This window comes from Scomber scombrus, chromosome 20 (assembly GCF_963691925.1).
Source record: "Scomber scombrus chromosome 20, fScoSco1.1, whole genome shotgun sequence".
Lineage (NCBI taxonomy): Eukaryota > Metazoa > Chordata > Actinopteri > Scombriformes > Scombridae > Scomber > Scomber scombrus.
The window spans coordinates 16,702,563-16,722,522 of NC_084989.1; the positions used below are offsets into that span (position 1 = coordinate 16,702,563).

The 19,960-nt window shown below is 41.0% G+C and overlaps 2 protein-coding genes across 2 annotated transcripts; one reads left to right on the top strand and one right to left on the bottom strand.

Annotated features, from left to right (window-relative positions):
- Positions 1-2,113: 2,113 nt before the first annotated feature.
- Positions 2,114-15,507, bottom strand: kbtbd2 (kelch repeat and BTB (POZ) domain containing 2). The gene is made up of 4 exons (XM_062441549.1): positions 15,258-15,507; positions 9,989-10,597; positions 6,763-6,928; positions 2,114-5,484 (listed from the first exon to the last, which is right to left on the bottom strand). Exons 2-4 carry the CDS (start codon positions 10,159-10,161, stop codon positions 3,925-3,927), a joined length of 1,899 nt encoding a protein of 632 aa, XP_062297533.1. The 5' UTR covers positions 10,162-10,597; positions 15,258-15,507; the 3' UTR covers positions 2,114-3,924.
- Positions 15,508-16,036: 529 nt separating this feature from the next.
- On the top strand, positions 16,037-19,417 carry buc (bucky ball). The gene is made up of 8 exons (XM_062441775.1): positions 16,037-16,096; positions 16,288-16,317; positions 16,487-16,639; positions 17,077-18,573; positions 18,698-18,799; positions 18,993-19,076; positions 19,163-19,232; positions 19,316-19,417. The coding sequence occupies exons 2-7, from the start codon at positions 16,311-16,313 to the stop codon at positions 19,192-19,194; spliced, it is 1,875 nt and encodes a 624-aa protein (XP_062297759.1). The 5' UTR covers positions 16,037-16,096; positions 16,288-16,310; the 3' UTR covers positions 19,195-19,232; positions 19,316-19,417.
- Positions 19,418-19,960: the final 543 nt, after the last annotated feature.

Genomic DNA, 19,960 nt, shown 5'->3' on the forward strand with positions numbered 1-19,960 from the left:
TGTATTTTAGTCGACTAATTTGGAATAAGTCTTTTTTTATTTTTATCAGTCTGTTTTGTGTCTGTGTACAAATGTAGGTCAGCCAAACAAAGTGGTGGTGAGTGTTTGTGTGTGTGGAAGAGGGGGTTAGGGGCGGGGGATTGGTTGTTTTGGTGGTAGCACATGGCTGAACAAAAACGCACCCATGTGATGTCTGACAACGATTTGGCAGCATCAAAGGGACACAGTGAACCCAGCGACCTCAACGCTCACACCCTGCAATCCTGACTGACTGGCGTGGTGACGGGGTCCAGACTGTTTGCATTATTGATTCATAATCTAATTAGAATTTCTTTTGATTAATCATTTACCACAGCCTCAAGTATCCTTCATTTTCTTACTAATGTCTGATAAAAGGCCAAAAACTTTAAAAAATCATTACATAATGATGTGATCTTTACCTGTGTGAATTTCAAATCAACAAGTACACTTTTTTCATGATCAATGAAAAAGGCTGGGTTTCAAAATTGATTCATTGTTTTGTCAACAGACTAATCAAATAACCTAACAGCACACAACAATTAGTGTTTCAAGTTCTTTTTTCCAGACTAAATTCTTGGCACCATGTATGGATTTTGGAATTATAGTGAGATGAAAATTAAATTTAGATACATGTAGTTAAGTGTTTAATTAAGCAAAATGCTTCTTAGATGTGATGATTTTGCAACTCTTTGCTGATTTATATAATAGTAAATTAAATATCTTGGGGTTATGGACTTAGTGGGACAAAAAAAACCTTTGAAGGTGTCGTTTTCATTATCTATTAATCTGAAGATTATCTTGCTTTTGAAAATAAATTACAATAAGATAACTTTATTTGTATATCACCTTTTATGCAAAGAAGCTAAATATGCTGATAAAAAAAAAGTGAAAAAGTTTGATCACAAAAATAGCTGTTTTAAATTTCCATCTGTTTACAAAAATCCAAGATGACGTCATAAAGTTGCCTGTTTTGTTCAACCACTGTCCAAAATCCAAAGATATTCAATTTACTATAACATCAAAAAGAATCACAGCAATCTCTGAAAAATGACTATCTGGAAGAGAGGAATGATCATCTTTTTCTTTTAAAAATGACAAATGATTTACAGATTATCAAAATAGTGATTATTTTTGTCAATCTTTTAATCAATTTATCGACTAAGTGCTGAGACACTGACCTTTTTAGGACCAAAAAACAAAAACTGCAGATAAACAATAAAACATTTTTTAAAAAGCAGCACATTTTAGACACAAACAGGGAGTCAGTTTCAGGAACGTTTTTGGTATGTTTTTTAATAAATTAACGTTCATTCAAAATACAGTGCCAAAGGAATATGATGCAGCCAAACATGCTAGTAAGGTTTGTCATGAAGCACCTGTGCTCATGTTTTTAAGGTAGGAGGAGACCCCTTTCCCTCCCCAACCCGCCCTCTCCACTACTGCTAGTGGTTGCTGGGACAATTTCCATAGCAACAGCCCTGGGCCAGCCCTCTCCTCTCACAACCAATCAGCAGCAAGATTCCTCAATATTCACTCGAGAAAAATTAAATCTGATAGGAAAATGGATTTCTACTCACAATCACACTACAGTAATGTCTGATATTAAATTAAAAAAGACACTAATACAAAATAGACCTGGTTATTTTCCCCACACTAAAACAGTTGTCTTTTAAACATATGAAAAATATATATTTTATTTTATATATATATATATATATTTCAGCAGCTTGGAAATAAAAAGAAAAAATGCATGAGCCTGAAACCTATGTTTTGTACTGAGAGTGGAGATGTGTGTATTTGCAGAGACCCTCGTGGAAAGAAGAAAACAAAAAGAAGTGTCATGATGATGTGACGATGGATAGAGTGAGGTGTAAACTGCTGGCTGTGTGGAAGACCTGTGTGCAAACAGACTGACAGACAGGCTGTGGAGGTGCTATAGTGGAGTCGAGTTGGAGGACAGAGCGGTGAGGGAGGAGAGGTGACGGGGTGACCGGACCTGCAGTCACCCTCTTTTAAACCCTCTCCCCCTCTCCCTTTTTTAAAACGTTTTTTCCCCCCCGTCAACCCTCCCACCCCTACCGAAAACCACGGCCCCTGTTCCTCTCGTCTGCGGGGCCTTGCAAAGAAAAAAAAAAGATGAATCCTGTTTTTAAAGGAATATGCCACTGAATAATCTTATCTTTTGTCCTCAAAAAGGCTCAAAAGGAGGGTCTGAAAAGTTTGGTTTCAGCTTGGATTCACAGACGTTACAATACATACAGAAACCCAGAGTGCCAGCAAAAATCTTGTCAAAAAGATCAATTAACTAACTAGTATTTTCATCTATTACTCAAGAAAATAATCAGCTGATAATTAAACCATTTGGTCTATAAACTAGCAGAAAATAGTAAAAAATTGAAATTGAAATCCAGAACTCAAATAATCATCTTAAAATTGCTCATTTTGTCTGACCAACAATCCAAAACTCAGAAAAGGTATTCAGTTTTCAGTTTACAGTGATATAAAAACAGACAAAATAAGCAAATATTTAACATACTGTAACCAGAGAATATTATACAATTTTTAGCTTGAGAAATGGCTCGAACAATAACTGCTGCTGGTTAATTTTCTATCAACTAACAGGTCATTTAAACTCTACCATTTAAGAGACGTTCCAGCTTCTCAAATGTGAGACTGCATTGAATAGTTTGGGGATTTTTTAATGGCTGGTTAGAAAAATAATCAATTTAAAAGGTTTGAGCTCTGGGATTTTTTTTAAACTTTTGACTCATTTTAGACTAAAATGATTCAAATTATTTAATCACAAAATTAAGACAATGTCCTTGATGTAAGTGAATTTTAAATTCCATGACAAAGAAAATTCCTCACAGAAATGGCCCTCATTAGTGGACAGATTTTGCATGGTTGTCATGAAAATGGCTCAGTTACCACATAAAACTATTTGCTGATGAAAGACAAAAGATGTGGCTGAAAGCACCAGAATTCTTCCAGTAAGAGGACTTTGTTCAAAGTAATTTTTTTTTGTCATTTTCCAGTAATAAACCTTCAGGTTCAATATCAAAACATTCATAAAAACTTCTCAAACCAATACTGTGTTTAAAATACATCTTTGCTGTCCACCAAAGCTCAACCAGAAAAGAGCTTATTTTAACCAAGTGGACAGATCTACAGCTATTAAGCCACAGGAGTGTATTGAGAAGTTTCTACACATCATTTTTACTTTTCTTTTTGACACCATTCACCTGCATTTTCGCTGCTGTGAATCAAAGCTGACTGATCCGCTGCCCTCATAAAAAAGGAGCAAGCTACTAACTTTTTTCAGAGCCTCCTTTTCAACAGTTTTGAAGCTCAAATGATAGATTTTCCACAGACTTTTCCTTTAACAGCGGCGTAAGAAGAAGAAAAAAAAGAGAAGGGGGAAAGAGAGGGAAGCCACAATCGGAGGGGGGGGCTGGGGGATTTTGGTACAGTTGCCATTGTCATTCCGAGAGAAGGTTTTACCAGTTAAGTGCATCATCATCCTCATTATCATCACAAAAATCAGTTGACGTTTAGATTATCACATTGTAGAAACAGTATGACAGACTTGTAATAATATCTAACAGATGTCACAACTGACAAAATAAGATGAATGAAAAAAAAAAAAAAAAAACAGAAATTTTCAGATTACTAGTATTTTTTCAGGGGCATCTTTTCGCTCCAAGCTTGTCGGGCTGCATTGTTCAATCAGCATCAGCTGTAGCTAACGCAAGCCTCCAAAGTCCAGAGATCCCTCTAGAACACAGATAACGTCAAACCCTTTCATTTTGTCAGAGAACTGATCTGCCCCCCCTTCATGTTCATCCCTCTGCGTTACAGATTCCTGGTTCAGTCAGCGAGGTAGGGGAGGGGGGAGGTTAAGAGCTATACGTGAGGGAGGGACACCAGCTCCCCATCGACCTCGAACTCCTCGGCTCCGTCGGGAGAGAAGAGGTAGGTTGGGGGTTTCCATGGGGATTCCTCCAGACAGGAGGGGTACAGCTTCCCCACTGCACAGCGGAAGTCCTTGCCCAGATCCCAGAGCACGCGTTCGGATACGGGCTGCCGCAGGTACCAGCGGTCCAGCTCCATGTCGTACTGATAGATTGCGTACTTGGCACGCTCGTTCATGTGGGTTTCACGCATGAAAATGCACAGTGAGTTGAGCAGCACCACTGCCCGCACACATGGGTCCGAGTAACGCTTGGCAGGAATGTTGGCGGCCAGGCGCCACTCGTTCTTATTGACATCATAGATCTCCACGGTGACAGAGGAGCCGTCGATGGTGCTCGTCGGTAAGCGGATGCCAGAGTTGCTGACCACGTGGAGGCCGCCAATGTAGAAAATGAGGTCACCGAAGGCAGCTGCAGAAGCAAAACAGCGGCTGGTCTTGCGCATGGCCATCTCCACCCAGGTGTCGGCTCGGGGGAAGTAGCAGTACATCAGGTCGTGGGTCATCACGTAGATGCAGTCGTGTGCCACAACAGACGTGCTCCAGTTCCAGGCGAAGGGCAACGGACTCATCATGCTCCACTCGTCTTTCTCGCAGTCGTAGCGCTCCACTGTGCGCTTGTTCAGCTCCCCTCCGACATTATCTCCCCCGATTGCATAGATGTAACCCTCACAGTAGACCAGCGAGGGCTTGATTCTGGCACAGAGCATTGGGGTTTTGGGCACCCAGGCGTTCTGCTGGGCGTCAAACCAGAAGAAACTATCAACTGAGCGGAACACCGCCTGTAACTTGCCACTCTTGCCGTGGTTGGTGATAGAGTTCTTGAGAGGGATCTGTCCGCCCGCTATGAACACGTCGTTGTCGGGGGTGACGAGGGTGCCCACCTTCTGCAGGTCTCCTGGTGGGTTACTCAGTTTGTACACTTTCTCCGCCTGTGGGCTGTAACACACTACTGTTGTAGGCACGGCTGCAGCCATTACATATCCCTCGCCCTGCGTTTCTGACATGGCCTCCATGAAGATCAGCATCTCCTCTTTGGTCATGCCTAACCGAGGCTTGAAGAACTTGGGCATGGACTTGTAGAGGCCCTGCACCACGACAGACTTGTCGTTGGGTGGCAGGCCCTGGAACCAGGCGCGCTGCGTTACCTCAGACAGTGCATCAATGCGGATTTGACTGAGCACGGAGGACAGGTGCTGCGAGCGTGCTTCCATGTTGTACTCCAACCACAGCATGGCCGCCTCACGCACCGTCTCTTCCTTCTCCACATTGAGGTTGTCGCTGCTCAGGACGTCTATCAACAGCTCGTGGGAAAGCTGAAGGAAGGCCTCCTGCCGGTAGACCATGGGGAACTTGTGCTCCACCATTCGCTTGGCGCTTTGTTTTAGCTCGCTACAGCTGAACAGGTCACCAATGCTCAGCATGCGGACGCAGTTTTCAGCGTTTATCTTCTTCACCAGATAGTCTCTGCACTGCAGCAAGACGTCCTCCACCTGGATGAGACACAGAACAGAGAGACAGTCATAAGTCTGGCAGATGAAAACATGAGTGAAACAGTCACAGTATACAGAGATTTGTGCTCATTTGTCACTGAGGTAAATGAACCTGAACATCATGAATCAAGGATGTGAAAGGAGAATAAACATCAGCAACAGCATGCTCTGTCCACAATGACCTATAGTAACAAAGTTTACACGTCGTCATCATGAATACTTTTTGGCTGGTGATATTTGGCTACTAAGAAGCCCCACAACAGTCCTTCATTCAAAGTGGCACATTTCGCAATTTTTTTTTGCATCCACTCAAAATCCACTTTTAATGTTTGATTGTTTCTTTATACTTTGTTTTTCTATCTTGTATCTTCTTCTCTGCATTTCTTTTATTGATTGTGTTTTCATTTATTCTTTATGGTGTTATTATTTGAATTGTCTTTGATAAAAGCGCTCTATAAATAAAATGCATTATTATTATTTTTGTTATTCTTATTCTTAAATTACTATAGCATTATAAAAGTAGCATAGCTCCTTTAAGGGATAGTTCAGTGCGTAGGTGGTTTGGTTTGAGTAGTGAGTGTGCGGTCAGGAGAGAAAGTGTGTGTGTGTGTGTGTGTGAGACAATGAGGCTGCTGCCGCTGACGACTGGTGCAGAGTATGAAGGTAAAAGTTAAAGCTGTAAATGGATCAGTGCAAGGTGTGTAAAGTTTAGCTTATTCGTCAGTGAATAAATACAACTCCTCAAGATTCAAGCCAAGTTCCCGTGTCCTGCTTTCCATGTGCTGATTAAAGATGAGGGGGTTAGCCCCGAAATTAGCAACAATGGATTAGCCTAACCTCATTTAATGTGGACTGACCTTTGAGTGGACCAGCTATTCTCATTAACAGAGAAATGTCTGGCTGCTGAGTCTCTCCCGAGTATTACACACATATATCGCCCAACGCTACGCTCTAGTGAGTATTTCTGGCAGCAGGACAGTGTGTGTGGGATTGAGTCAAAATAAACTACAGTGTGTGTGTGTTTGTGGTGATGATGGAACAATCATGTGGCTCACTGATGAGTTTTTAATAGTTTTTTGGACAACGGTGAAACTCTACGGCACAGAGGAATATAGAGAGACATATCAGGCTTTGGATACACACACAATACTTTCTAAGTAGTTCATTTCATTGTTGGTTTTGCTGTTTCTTTAGTGGATTAACAATAAGAAGAATCCAGAATATCACCAGACTTGAACCTTGACTGTAAATGTGATGGTGTGAGGTGTTTGCACCGACCTGTAGGAAGCAGGCGGTCTCGTACAGCGGCTCCACGGTGCTGTCGCTGATCGGCAGGTTGCCCGTGTAGGCGTAGGTGATGATGATCTGCAGAGTGGCCGGGTCCACGTTCCTCAGGTGGACGTGGGTCTGTTTGCTTTCGCTGAGTCCGCTCATGAACATCGCCCTGCAAGAGTAAGACGACAACGACGGAGGGCCATCAGTCAAGACGGAAGTTACTGAACAAGGGAAATAAACTGCAGGATCTCACACGGCTCAAGACAGTAAGAGAAATGTGGCCTTTATCGGCTGAAAGTTTATTCCACAGTGGGCGAAACACCTCCAAACTGTTTCGGTCATTGTTTTACATTTCAAAGTTTGTATTTTAAATTAAAAAAGGTTCCTAATGACGGCTGGACACTCGTAGGATAGCTTTAACTGTATGCTGGAGCTAATATCCCACTGTGGTTACGTCATTTGAAAGCAACATGAATTGTAGACTGAATGGTACTGAACTGAGCTGTGTTATTAACAGTGACAGTGAAACGACACCAGATATTAACTGAGATTTTGGATATTTTGTCACATCTTCCAAAGCTTTCTTTTCATTACAAGGACAGTTACAAAGCACATTATCTCAATTCATCGTTTGTCCTATAAAATGTCAGAAAAATGGCCAACAATGCCCAAAGTGACGCACTCACACTTCTTGTTTTGTGCGATCAACAGTCCCAGATATTTTCAATTCATGATCACTTTTTTGCTTAAAATGTACTAAAATGATTACTTGAATATTGAAATCTGATTCATTGTACTGCTGCAGACTTGATAAAGTAGTTAAAAAAGTTGTTGGACAATGATTTTAGCTCATCTACCAACCCAATTTTCTTGAGACAAAATGGCAGGAAGTGGCACTAAATACGTTACAGTTTACCGATTACACCTAACAGCTGAGTTCCAGCTGGGAATCTCTCTGCTCTGACTCTTGTGTTGCTGCAGCCTCTGTAGTCAAAGCCTCTTTAACAACATCAATTTCTCACATTTTACGCATCTGTGTAACTGTTATTTTCTCAAGCTGGTTTGTGATGTTTCTGTTCTGCACTTGCCAAAAATCACATGTCAAATAAACAGTGTGCATAACAGTGTAAAACTGTTTTCTTCATTACTTTTTTTTCTCTAATCGGGGGCACCACCTACTTGGTGGCTATCACAGCACATGCTTACTTTGCAATTCTTCTGTTTATCCCACAAAACATACAATTGCTGCTCTGGAATGCACAAACACGTCGCCTCTGTGCCAAATGATTTTTCCGGGTAAACGGCTACCAAACACAGAGGAGAGGGTTTGAAACCTACATGCAACAACAACAATGAACCTTCAGGTAGGAGCTGAATCCATAAACGGCACTACAGAGCACAAATAGTGTTGGTTTATTAGTCGACAGATGATTCAACTACAATAATTTTGATAATCAAATAATCGTTTGAGCCATTTCTCGGTCAACATGCGCTGCGTTCAGTTTTTATGTGTACATCAAAGAGGAAACAATAGGTTATGGGTAAAATGCTCCCGCCTTCAGACCTGAGCTGCGATACATTTACACACAATTAACGCAAGAGTAATCAATAATGAATGATAAATCCATAATTACTATCTTGATAAACCAACAATCGTTTGTAATTTTTTAAAGTAAAAACCCACTGACCATTTAATAGTTCCAGCTTTTGAAAGGTTAAGACTTTATGGCTTTCTTTGTCTTTTGTGATGTAAACTGAATATCTTTGGGGTTTTGGACTGTTGGTCGGACAAAACAAGGCATGTGAAGAGGTCAACTGGGGCTGTGGAAAATTACAAAGGCTATTCACCATTTTCTGACATTTTATAGGCAAAAATGAAATAAAAAATAGATTTGGCAGATTAATCGATAATGAAAATAACTGTTAGTTGCAGCTCTTAAACAGTCCATTTGGAGGTGTTGTATTAGGCTTTTCATGATTGTGATTTCTCAAGATTTTCCAACATATTAAGGGCAAAGAGGAGGGGGGAGGGGGAGGGGGAAGGGGGTTCATCAGTAATTAAAGTAAACTGAACCCTTTAATAATAATTTGTCTGCCAAACAACCGTGCCCTCCTGTACAGGGAGTGTGTGCCGTTTTTGCTCACAGCAGGGGCTAAACCTTCAAGGCTGTATTATGAACCCTGCAGGCATACCCCTTACACCCCCCACCAACAACTCCACCCATGCCCCTTTCTTCTCCATCTCTCAGCAAGACCTACGTGACCAGACTTTCCCATACAAACACAGGCTCTCTCCAGAGTCCCGCGGTACCCCTCACCCCGAAGTGAGACGTGCGAGGAGAGAGGTGGTGGTGGTATGAGAGGCAGCAGACTGAGACTGAGAGAGAGAGAGAGACAGAGACATAGAGAGAGAGAAGGAGAAGCAGCTAAGAGGAAGTGCCCCAACACCTCTGAACCCTGGAGGGGAAATGCTTTGCATGTTCGCACCAGATAACGAATATGTGGGAAACAGTGGGGAAGATTTGGGGAAGAGGTGGCGTGTCAGAGAGGCATTAAGTCGTCGGGACCTTTTCTTAGTATGCGTTTGTGCAGTGAAAGAGGGAGGGGAGGGCGGGTAGACAGCGTGTTCAAATGCTGCATGAGCTCCTGTCATGTACAGATGGACTCTTCCCAGAGCCGAGGCTGCTGCTCCGTCATATTCACTGCAGTGCACACACTTCATTATGCAATGTTGTGCGTACAAATGAGGCCTCCCAAGGGCCTCGAGGGTTACATCTGTGGAACTACAGGTTAGAGATTGCTTCATTTGTTCCGTGTAGAAATATATCAGAAGCAGAATAAGTGGCGCAGAGGGCGACTCGAGTCCTGGCTTTCAAGGAAATACCATCCACTTAATATCCATCCTCCATGTATAGAGTGGATAACGCTTGCTCTACGACATGGTGTATTATTCATTGTAACTGTAGGAGGCGAGCATTTACAGACATAACAACCACGATACATAATGACAGCACACCTACACCTTTTCACAATCAGACTGAAGGGGAGTAATTGCCGTCTTTTAAAACCCAAAAACCCCAACAGCCTTATGGTGCATTATTTATTGAAACTGTAGGAGACAAACTGAGAAGAGCTGTACTGCACAAAGCATGTGCACAATCAGCCACGAGAACACAAATCCCCCCGACGTACAACATGAGTTATTCTGACAACCATGTGGTGCACTCACCTGAAATAGGAGCTACATGTGGCCAGGACCATCTTGTGACACGGGAATTCCGTGTCCTCCACCAGCAGCACAATGTCAGTCAGTAATTTCTGTTCGTAAAAGAACTTGAGCTGCTCCAGCAGGGAGACAGCGTAGTCCGTGTTGACCGGCCTGCGCTCACTGAGATCCGACATGGTTGCATCCCATGAATCGCGCCCCAGTTTTGAAAAGTCACGTGGCCGGCAGAACCGGACTCAAGCCAATCAGGAGAATGGAGAAAAAAATAAAAAAATGTGAGAATTAAAGAGGATAAACAGGGGGTACGGCTCTTAAACACCTCCACTGGCCCAAATGGAGGCGTTCAGCTCCTTTGTCAAAAAAAAAAAGCCTGCTGCTCCCTCCTGCTGGAGATGAGTTGAAAGGTGAGATGAGAAGGTCGTATCGTCGTAGCGATCAAGCGTCACAGTTAGAGGACTCAAGAGGAAGGGGGGTGCTGGATGAGGAAGGGGGCGGGTTCCCCTTGTAGCTCTACGCTAATGTGTTGTCTGAGGTCATGCAGTGAGGCACTGGGAGACCGGAGGTAGAGGGAGAGCCGGACAACTGTCGCAATGAAGCTACATCAGTGCATGTCTGAAAAACACAGGAGAGGAAAAAATGACAAAAAGAGCAAAGATGAGTCCAGAATTCAAATTAGCAGCACAGAAAAAAATAAGACATGAATCCTCTATGAGCTGCCTTCATCTCTCTCATTTCCTTTCTCTTTTGACATGTCAGACCAGCAATCATCCTGAAAACTGCACTTTCAACAGCCTGTCTCTCCTTGCACGTCACCTGCCACCCCCCCACCCCCTTCTTCATCCCTCACTTCCAGAAACTGCACTGACAGTCAGTCTGAGTGGAAGCAGCTAGCTTGCCTCTGGGCACTGAGCACTCACAATGACTATTTTACAAGCACTACAGACTCTGAATGAAATGTATTCACATGCTTTACGAGAGAGGCTATTCCATTCATGTTTTGATTTATGGGCCACGGTGCAGATCCAGATTCACAGTCAAAAGTAGACTAAAATCAGAATTTCCCTTCAGTGTTTTCCACTGTGTTTAAGCCTTCAAGAAGCATAAGGATAAGATCATCTCGGAGTCTGTGGGCTTCAGTTATCTTAGTATTTAAATCCTTTTGGACAGCAGGGCTCAATTCAGCCTTGTGAATATCACTGAACACTTTGCTTCAAGTGGTCTAATGTTTCAAGAAGCAAGCTTGTGACCAGAAGGTTGTCAGTTCAATCTCTGGAGCGGTAGAATTACAGTTGGTGGGAAAATTACTTCATTACCACCACTGAGTTGCCCTTGAGCAAGACACTTAACCCAAAAACTGCCAGAGTGGAGCTGCTCGGTGGCAGCACATCAGACTGAGCTGCTTCAAGGTGTGAATGAGATCAGGTCCTGTGAAAGCGAGGCTTACTCTCTGAGAAACGTCAACGTAAAAAATAAATACCTATACACGATGATATACAGATACTTGCCACATGATTCAAATCATGTTTAACTTGTGATTTCTCATTAATAGTAGTGTATTAATCAGTTTGAGCTCATGTGGGTAAAATGTTGTCAACACCTATTATGCTTTCCCTTATTTTCAGACATATACATGTTACAATGTCAGAAATTCATGTTAAATGTGGCCAACATGTCAAATAATGAGGTAAACGAAGGTAAAGCAATCCCTGAACACTTGGTTTTCTAACATTTTTTTTCTACTTTCAGCTCGAGCTGACGTCGGCCTATTTTAACTGATACAATGAAAGAATATCTCCGTAGGTTGTTGTGTCTACAGTTTTTTAAACACCGCTAATTAAGCTCTGCTAATTCAGTGACAAACACGTTTCACTTCCTGTAAATTATTTACATTAAAAGTCTCTTGATATACAATCATTTAAAAGCTTTTAATTTGAAGCAGGAAACGTAATACGTAAAGCTAGCCAATCAGAACGGAGTGGGTTCAAGGGGGGGGGTCTCCTTAAAGAGAAAGGGGCTAAAACAGATTGTTAGGAGAAAGAAGCTGAACTTAAAGGCTGCATAAAGAGCCAATATACGATAAATAAGGAGTTGTTTTTTTTTACTGTGAATCATGCAAAGAGTCCAAAATAAAAAAATATAGAGCTGAAAATTAGCTTAATAGAATTTTTGGCAGGTTACCATGACCTAGAGCCATTAAGCCAATTTACCAACAATGGCAAACTGGCTTCAAGCAGCACAGCTTACTGCTGCACTTTCCAATGATGTTGGTCGAGACCATTTCAACAAAGCACTGTGGAGAGAATTTATGACATGGTGATAATTTACTTAATGCCTAACATCAACCTGACGGATGTAGCTCTGCCCGGCTCAGGCTTGTGTATTGGTGAATTACACTTACTGAAATACTCAGAGTTTAAAGTTACAAACCTGAAAAATAAGACAATGAGCTGTTACCGGAGTTTAATGTTGTGATTATTTGTATCTTTAAAGCACCTTGAGCGAGGCCTTACAGTGATCTCTTGGGTATCTTATCACTTGGTTCTTGCTATTTTCTTGCAAATAAGAATTCAATTTACAGTATTGTACATCTTATCTTAAGGGGCATGTTATCTATTGGTAGATATTTAATTTAAAACACATTAAATATATCTGTTTAACATTCTTATACAGCTTTCTTGAATCTGTGGAACAAAGAAATAAGTTTGAATCAAATTGAAATTTTCCAGGTCAAAAATGTCCCTGCACCTCTTTCTTCCCTTGTATTGAACACATCATTATTTGGTGGGTGTAGCAACCATCAAATTATTTCCATCCCCTCCTGGCTATCCCCTTCACTCAAGAGTAAAAAACAAGACAAAAAAACACACACAAGAAAAACTGGGCAGTAGGCTACAGTACATTAGGTAAGCAATATTCCTGGCTCCAAAAAGCACAACTAACTGATTAATCTGTGCTAATTCGTTGCTCGTCTCCCCGTTGTGACTTCATCAAGGGCAATAACTCGGAGCAGCTTGTTTAGGCTTGTTAATCTGAAGACTTCAAACCCTGGCCAAAAACCAAGAAGGAATATTTATGTCATTTTTCCTCCAGTGCCTAAATAGCTTTTCAATTGTGGGAGGAGGCCCTCATAGGGAGGAGGCTTCATTCACCTGTGGTTAGCTGCTGTCATTAGCATTATTCCTTTCTTTCTTGTTTGGGATGCTTCCATTGTAGATTTTCATCATGAGTTTGTATTGTTTTTTTTCTTGTTTATACCTTTTATAAAACACTCATTGACAGTAATACACACACTCATTTTATTATTTAAATAAATTAATACTTTTAAAAATGCATTTTGATGTTGTGGTTAGGTTCAGTCAGATATCCTTACTAAACTAAAGCTTAGTAGCCTTTGTTCTACTACATTTTATACACTAATTTCTCAATGTCATGCCATTTATAACTTTTAAATTGTGGCTTACTGTTTGGATGAACTTGAGAAATAAGTGTTGGACAATCAATTTGGGACAAAACCTGAAAGATACAGCAGTTATGCTACTTGAGAGCTGTAAAAACACCCTATATACATTTATTTTAGCCAGACTTTTCCTAATGTGAACCACAGTATACAAATATGGAAATAAAATACATATTTTCTACATTTTTATATATGCAAATGTACAAATTTAACCTCTGTTTCCATAAGATTAATCAAACAGAAGGATGCATTAAACATGTATTAATGGCTGACAGGGAATGTATGAACAGTATGGGAGGGTTAACAGTGAAAGTGATTTTAATGCAATAAAGAAACTGAAGTTTAAAAAAAGAGGAATTTCAAAATTGGCCATATTTGTGACTTATTGTGATTGTAGTATATTGTTATCACTGGCATTATTTCATATGATAAGTATTACAATTTTTAAAAAGGCACTAAAATGATGATGAACCCCTTGTGTTGACCTCAGTATTTCTTTAAAACCTGGCTACAACATTAACATGCTGCTTCCACACTGCTGTTTCAGTATTAATAATCTAATGATGTCATTTATAATACTATATCAGTCACAGGGACCAAAGTGCTATTTTTACTTTGATTACTTAAACTAGATTTTGCTGCTAATACTTATACATATATTTTTACTTAAGTCGGATTTTTCATACAGGACCTTTGCTTGTAATGTAGTATTTTTAACATTGCTGTGTTGGTATTACTCATTGATTTGATTACTTAGTATTTGCACTTTGATTAATACTTAATACTAGATAACATTAGGCCATCTGCATATATCAACTTCAAAAAGCTTAGAAAAGATAAGATATTCCTTTATTAGTCCCACAATGGGGAAACTTGCATTGTTACAGCAAAATAGAATATAAGAGCAGCAATAACAAAAGAATAAAGAACAATAAATAAGTACAAAAAGAATAAGAACAATAATAGTAAAAATATGTAATAAAGATAATCGTGACATTATTTACAAGAGTAATATTGGTATTGAGTGGTAATATACCAGAGGTGATATTCTTATTGCACAGATTAAAGTGAAATAAATATATATGTATATTATATGAATATTGCACACAATTGAAATACCAATATTGCACAGTAAATAGCTGAACAAGCAGACGATAACCCATTTGAAACATCTTCTCCCTTTATAATACTCGGAGTAAAGGGGTTACTTAAGCATTTTATCACTAAATCAAATCAATTAAATATCGCTTATCTGTTATGTGACATATTTTGAACTTGCTTGGTGCTGACTGGCCACCATGTCCAAAACAAACCCTGCCTGCTCTCTCTCAAACAAGGCAAAGTAACATTAGACACACAGGCCTTCACTGAGGCTAGCTAACCTCACTATCACCATCCTTTTTGCATCTTTTCATTAAACGTTACCGAGGTGGCCATCCTCGTCTTTTGACCGACACACATCTGATGGGCCAGCTCGGATGTGATGTTACACACACAGCTCGAGCAGCGACACTTGCTTGATTTCCACCCCGCGGGCAAGTTAGCAGCTTTAGCTTCCCTGCGCCCCACAGTTCCGGGGTAGCTAACCACGTAGCATGCACACTAGCAAGGCTGTTAGAAAGCTAAGCGTCTGCCATCATCACCTCAATCGTGAAATTGTTCCAGAAAAGGACACGATAGCTTCAAACCTGCGCTGCGACCAAATTAAGAGAGCGGTCACGCTCGGATAAGCTAACTGCTAAACCCAGCTAAATAAAGCTAGCTACCTGACTGAGTTTAACCACTTCAACAACCCCCAAAATCAGGCTTCCTTACAGTAATTGCAGGCAGACTCCACTCGCTGGACCGTCACGGAGGCTTTTCTCGTCAGCAGAGAGTGCCAAGTAAGCTCCTCAAGCCGAGTTTAGACGTTAAACAGTTGTGAAGAAGAGCTGAGCAGCGGACAACCTTTCAGCGCATCATAAGCGCCTGAAAGACCAGAGGCCAAATGAGGATACTGCGCATGCGCCCACACTGAACGGCCAGGCCTGGTGGAGAGAGGAACAGCGACCCCTGCAGGACGGACGGAGACATAACAGACATACCAGCAAGACTGAACAATATGTTTTTTTCCTTTATCCAAAGCATTGAGGACTGAGTTTTACGGGTTGGGAAGGTTACTTTGGGGATGTAATAGGTTACATATTACTGGTTACCCTATTTAAAATGTAATAAGTAATGTAACTATTTCAATTACTTAATCAAAGTAATGTAACTTATTACATTTGATTACTTTTTGATTACTTTTCTAATTTTCTCACTAATGTTTTCAACTGTTATGGTAAGTGTACCCATTAAGCTAAGTTCAGGTGTTTTTCATGGATACTGACATGATTTATAGGCAAGGCAAGGCAAGGCAGCTTTATTTATATAGTGCATTTCATACTCAGGGGCAACTCAATGTGCTTTACATAAAAACAGATGATTTAACAGTAAGAATTGGAAGCATTTTTGTGTTAAAGGTCGAACATTTAATTATTGGACAAGTTTTTTTTGTTTTGTTTAAAAAAAAAAGAAGAAAATACACCATTCTTGTTCTGTTTAATTTTACAGCAGTGACTCTGGATGCCATCTTGTCTGCTTGCAATTGAAGGCCTCAGTGAGCAGAGCAGCAGGTGTTTCCTATATTACTAATTAGCAGAGATGTTTTGGCTTTTGTTAGTAGAACGTCGTAGGGACCTCACAGTGAGATGTATCTACTTCTGTTTGTTTATCGAGAGACTGAATGTAAAATTTGAATTTTTCAGTTGCTGGGGGATGTTTATTTGGCTGTCATCGTCCTTCTGTGGTGTTTTATTTCTTACAGGTTGAGCAAGAAAGTGAAAGAAAATGGAAGGTAAAGATTTCCTTATAATTTAATGTCCAAAAGTTAATTTTAAATTTTAATTTGACTAAATTTGAGCTATTATTTTAGCACGGTTAACTTGAACTAATAGTGATTTGTGTCTACTAAAAAATAATATATGCATACTTGTGTCTTAAATGTACACTGCTTCTTCCTGTAGATGGAGGCAAACAACCACATTCATTTGGGAGCGGACAGCAGAGACCTCCTCATCCCAGACCCTTTTTCTATGTTCAGCCACCATCTCAACCTTACTACCACTACCAGCAATGGCAGATGAACAACCCATACAGTCAATATGGTTTGCCTGGAGGTATAAAGCTACTCAAATGTCCATATGAACAGCGAAAGAGGTTTCCGTCAATGTAGTAATTCCTCCTGTTCATACTGGCTATTAAAAGATCCCCTTCAAATGCCTTTAATGTGCAAAAATGCATTTAAAAGTTGATGTGAAGACAAAGATATATGAGGCTTCAGCAGTCTGAGATAGCCATATCAAGTGGATATATGCTCTATTTACAGTCTTATTTTAGCATCAAATTCCCTCTTCGGACAGTGTTTCCCAGTTTAGCTGCAGTCAATTTTAGCTTCAGATAAACTTTAAATACATTTTTGCACAGGAGGACTGTGTATTGTGTCCCCCATCACTTACATTGTAATTGAATTATGAAGGGACTCCTGACTGTTTTGAGACACTTGGAAAACTTAGTAGCAAATGCCTGAAATCCTATTCATTTGTTTGTTTTCCAGGTTTTAACATGGGGCGTCCCTACATGCACCCATACATGTACATGCAGTATCCAGGGTTTGTTTTCCCACATGCCCCAATTTACCCAATGGATTACAGGCGAATGTTTGAACCTCGCTTCCACACGCCTACCTGGAATGATATGCCTCGCCAGCAGCATCAACCACCCCAGCCTTATGGACGTCGAGAAATGGCCTGCTCAGAGGTTCAAACTGACCCCAGTGATGCTATAACCAAGCTTATTGAATGCTTGGATAAAATTAGAGCCAATGAGCTGCAGGGAGCAGAGAGGGAGCTGGACTCTGGTGTTGCATCCCAAACCTCAGGAATGTTTTCTCCAGGTGAAGAGAAGAAAAGAGAAGAGCAAAGTGCTGCTCACCTCCTGCCTTTGGTGCCTGATGATAGCAGTTTGGAGTCCCCGGCTGTGACGTTCACTGACTCCACAACAGCTGTGTATGATGGCGAATCGAGCCAAAGGAGCTTAGATGTCCTGAGTCCTCACGGCTGCTGGTCAGGTAGTTTGGAAGAGGAGCTGCCTCTGGATAGCTCCTCTGTCCATGAAGAGTGTTCTGACCTCAAGCAGCTGGCAGAAGAGGAACATTTCCTCCCTCTCGAGAGGGCAGAAGTCACAGATATCCAGTCAGATACCTCAGTGACTAATCAAAGTGTTTCCAAATGTGACGCTGAAGAGCTCACAAAGCAGAGGGAGGATCCCATCCTACAGTCAACATCATCACCTTCCTTTCCCTTCAGTCTGCCAGCGCTCAAAGATGCACCAAGTGGCGATGAAGTCTCAAAGATAGAACATCAGACAGCATCTTTGGAAGAACAAAATCCAAGCTTCCAGATCATCAAGCTGCCCTGTGAGAGCGTTTTGACATCTGGAGCAACTGGAGCTGGACGTCTCTCCTCCCCTGCAGCCCCTTACTACTACAACTACCTCTCCATGCAGACCACCCACGAGCGGATGAGTGTTCTGAGTCCATCTCTGGATGAGCTTTCCTCCAGAGATGAAATGTTCTCCACAGATCTGGAAGATGCTGACCTCTTCCCAAAACACATTTACACAGGTCGGAGGCCTAGAGAAGTTGTGAGCAGATCCCCTCAAGCTGCTGGAGAAGTAGAGGAAGTGTGGCTGCCAGGCATAAAGAGGTTCATGTGCGCCTGCTGTGGGAAAAGCTTAGCAAAAGGTGCAGGAAGGAGCAAAGTTCACAACTCCAAGATGCACAGGGATGAAGCTGTAGACTCTGAGGAGGAAAGCAGATATGGAAGAGGTTGCGGGCAGCCAGTCAGAGTGGTTGTGAGGAAGCATTCTGCACCCAGGAAGAGCCATTCTGTCCCACCGAGACATGCAAAACCTTGGTATAAGAGAGGTCAGTACAAAGATCCCTTAGATCCAGGTGACCAGGAGGAGGGTCATGACCTTTGTAAGCAGGATCCAGCTGACGGTGACACTGGAGAGATGACTAGCAGTGAGCTGCAGTGCAGAACATGCCAGGGTATGTCTCTGCCAGGACTTTCTCTTTTTTCAATTTTCATTGACTGAATAATTTCTCTATTCTTTTTTTGAACATCTTTTAGTACACATGTAAAATAATGTTTGAAATATGCACTCTTTCATAGACGGACTCTGCAGAGAAGATCTGACCACGTCGGGGCAAGGCAGGTGGGGAGATGGTGATGTGATTCCCAAGAGGAGACAAGTAACCACTCTCCAACGACAAGGTTAGAGGAATGGTCCCCAAAATGAAAAAACTGAAACACTCAAGTTCAATCTCAGTTTTGTCTTTAACCCAAAAAAGTTTATCTAAAAAAGTGCCTATCAAATCTCCCAAACAGCTTTTGTTTGGGGAGATTTAGATTCTATACCCATACTTAAGTCTCCTGGTAATTTCTGCTTTTTGTATTAATGGGACAGAGATGAGTGCTCAGAGGAAAGTGATGTACCACAGGCAAAGAGATGAGGACAACGATGACGATGAGCCACTACCGTGGGACAGAGGTTAATGTTTTTTCTTCTGTAGTACTATTAACTTTGCACATTTCCCTGGGTGTATTTTTTTTTTTTTTAATTTTGCATCTTGTCAGGCTCTACAATAAGAGGAGAACCAAGATGTTAATATCCCAGGACTGACTTTTGGATAAAGTGTGTTGAACTGTAAGTAAATGCTCAACACACTCTTAAGGGGATCCATTATATATTAAATAAATTGTTTAAATGTGTCTTTCTTTCTTCCTCAGGTCCCCCTAAAGGTGTAAATGTTCCAGGATAATGTGTTTGAAAATATATAGAGCACCAGGTGAAATGCACTGCACAGAAAGCCTCTTTTTTTTGTTTGTTTATATAAAAGTAAAAAAAAAAATGTATAAAGTTTCTGCAGTGACACTGCCTTGCACTATTAATTATTAATACATTTCACAAACAGGCAAATGGGCTGACAGGTTGTGTTGCAGATGACGGTGTGCCACTTATTTGGGACAAGTCCAATAAAATATTGTCATTATTTAAACTTTGTGTTGAATCATTTTGTAATGCATATTATACTGGGAGATTTCTACACATTGTTAGAACTTTTATTCAGCAAACTGGAATATTTACATTGTCACAGTGTTAATCACAGGCAAATACATCCAGATTATGTGTAACACTGCTGGAAATCTTCATGCTTATTCCAAAAAGCAGGTTTTCTGTGTTGTATTTGTGTATATGTAAGATTAACTTGATTATTCCAGTGGGAAACTGCACATTCTAACTAGCAATCCTCGACATAGTCCACATATGGTATACATCCTTTGTAATAGTAGCCTACACAAAAAACGACACAGCGTTGCTCATGAAGTACATAAATTCAATGTGGAGATGCAATACAACTCTCAAACATACAC

Excerpts from the sequence above, each read along its gene's own strand:
- kbtbd2 (XM_062441549.1), bottom strand. The coding sequence starts at position 10,161 with ATGTCGGATCTCAGTGAGCGCAGGCCGGTCAACACGGACTACGCTGTC. Across the intron at positions 6,929-9,988 it reads ACATGTAGCTCCTATTTCAG|GGCGATGTTCATGAGCGGAC; the intron begins GTGAGTGCACCA and ends TTACTCTTGCAG. Across the intron at positions 5,485-6,762 it reads AGACCGCCTGCTTCCTACAG|GTGGAGGACGTCTTGCTGCA; the intron begins GTCGGTGCAAAC and ends TGTCTCATCCAG.
- buc (XM_062441775.1), top strand. Across the intron at positions 16,640-17,076 it reads TCAATATGGTTTGCCTGGAG|GTTTTAACATGGGGCGTCCC; the intron begins GTATAAAGCTAC and ends TTTGTTTTCCAG. Across the intron at positions 19,077-19,162 it reads GCCACTACCGTGGGACAGAG|GCTCTACAATAAGAGGAGAA; the intron begins GTTAATGTTTTT and ends GCATCTTGTCAG.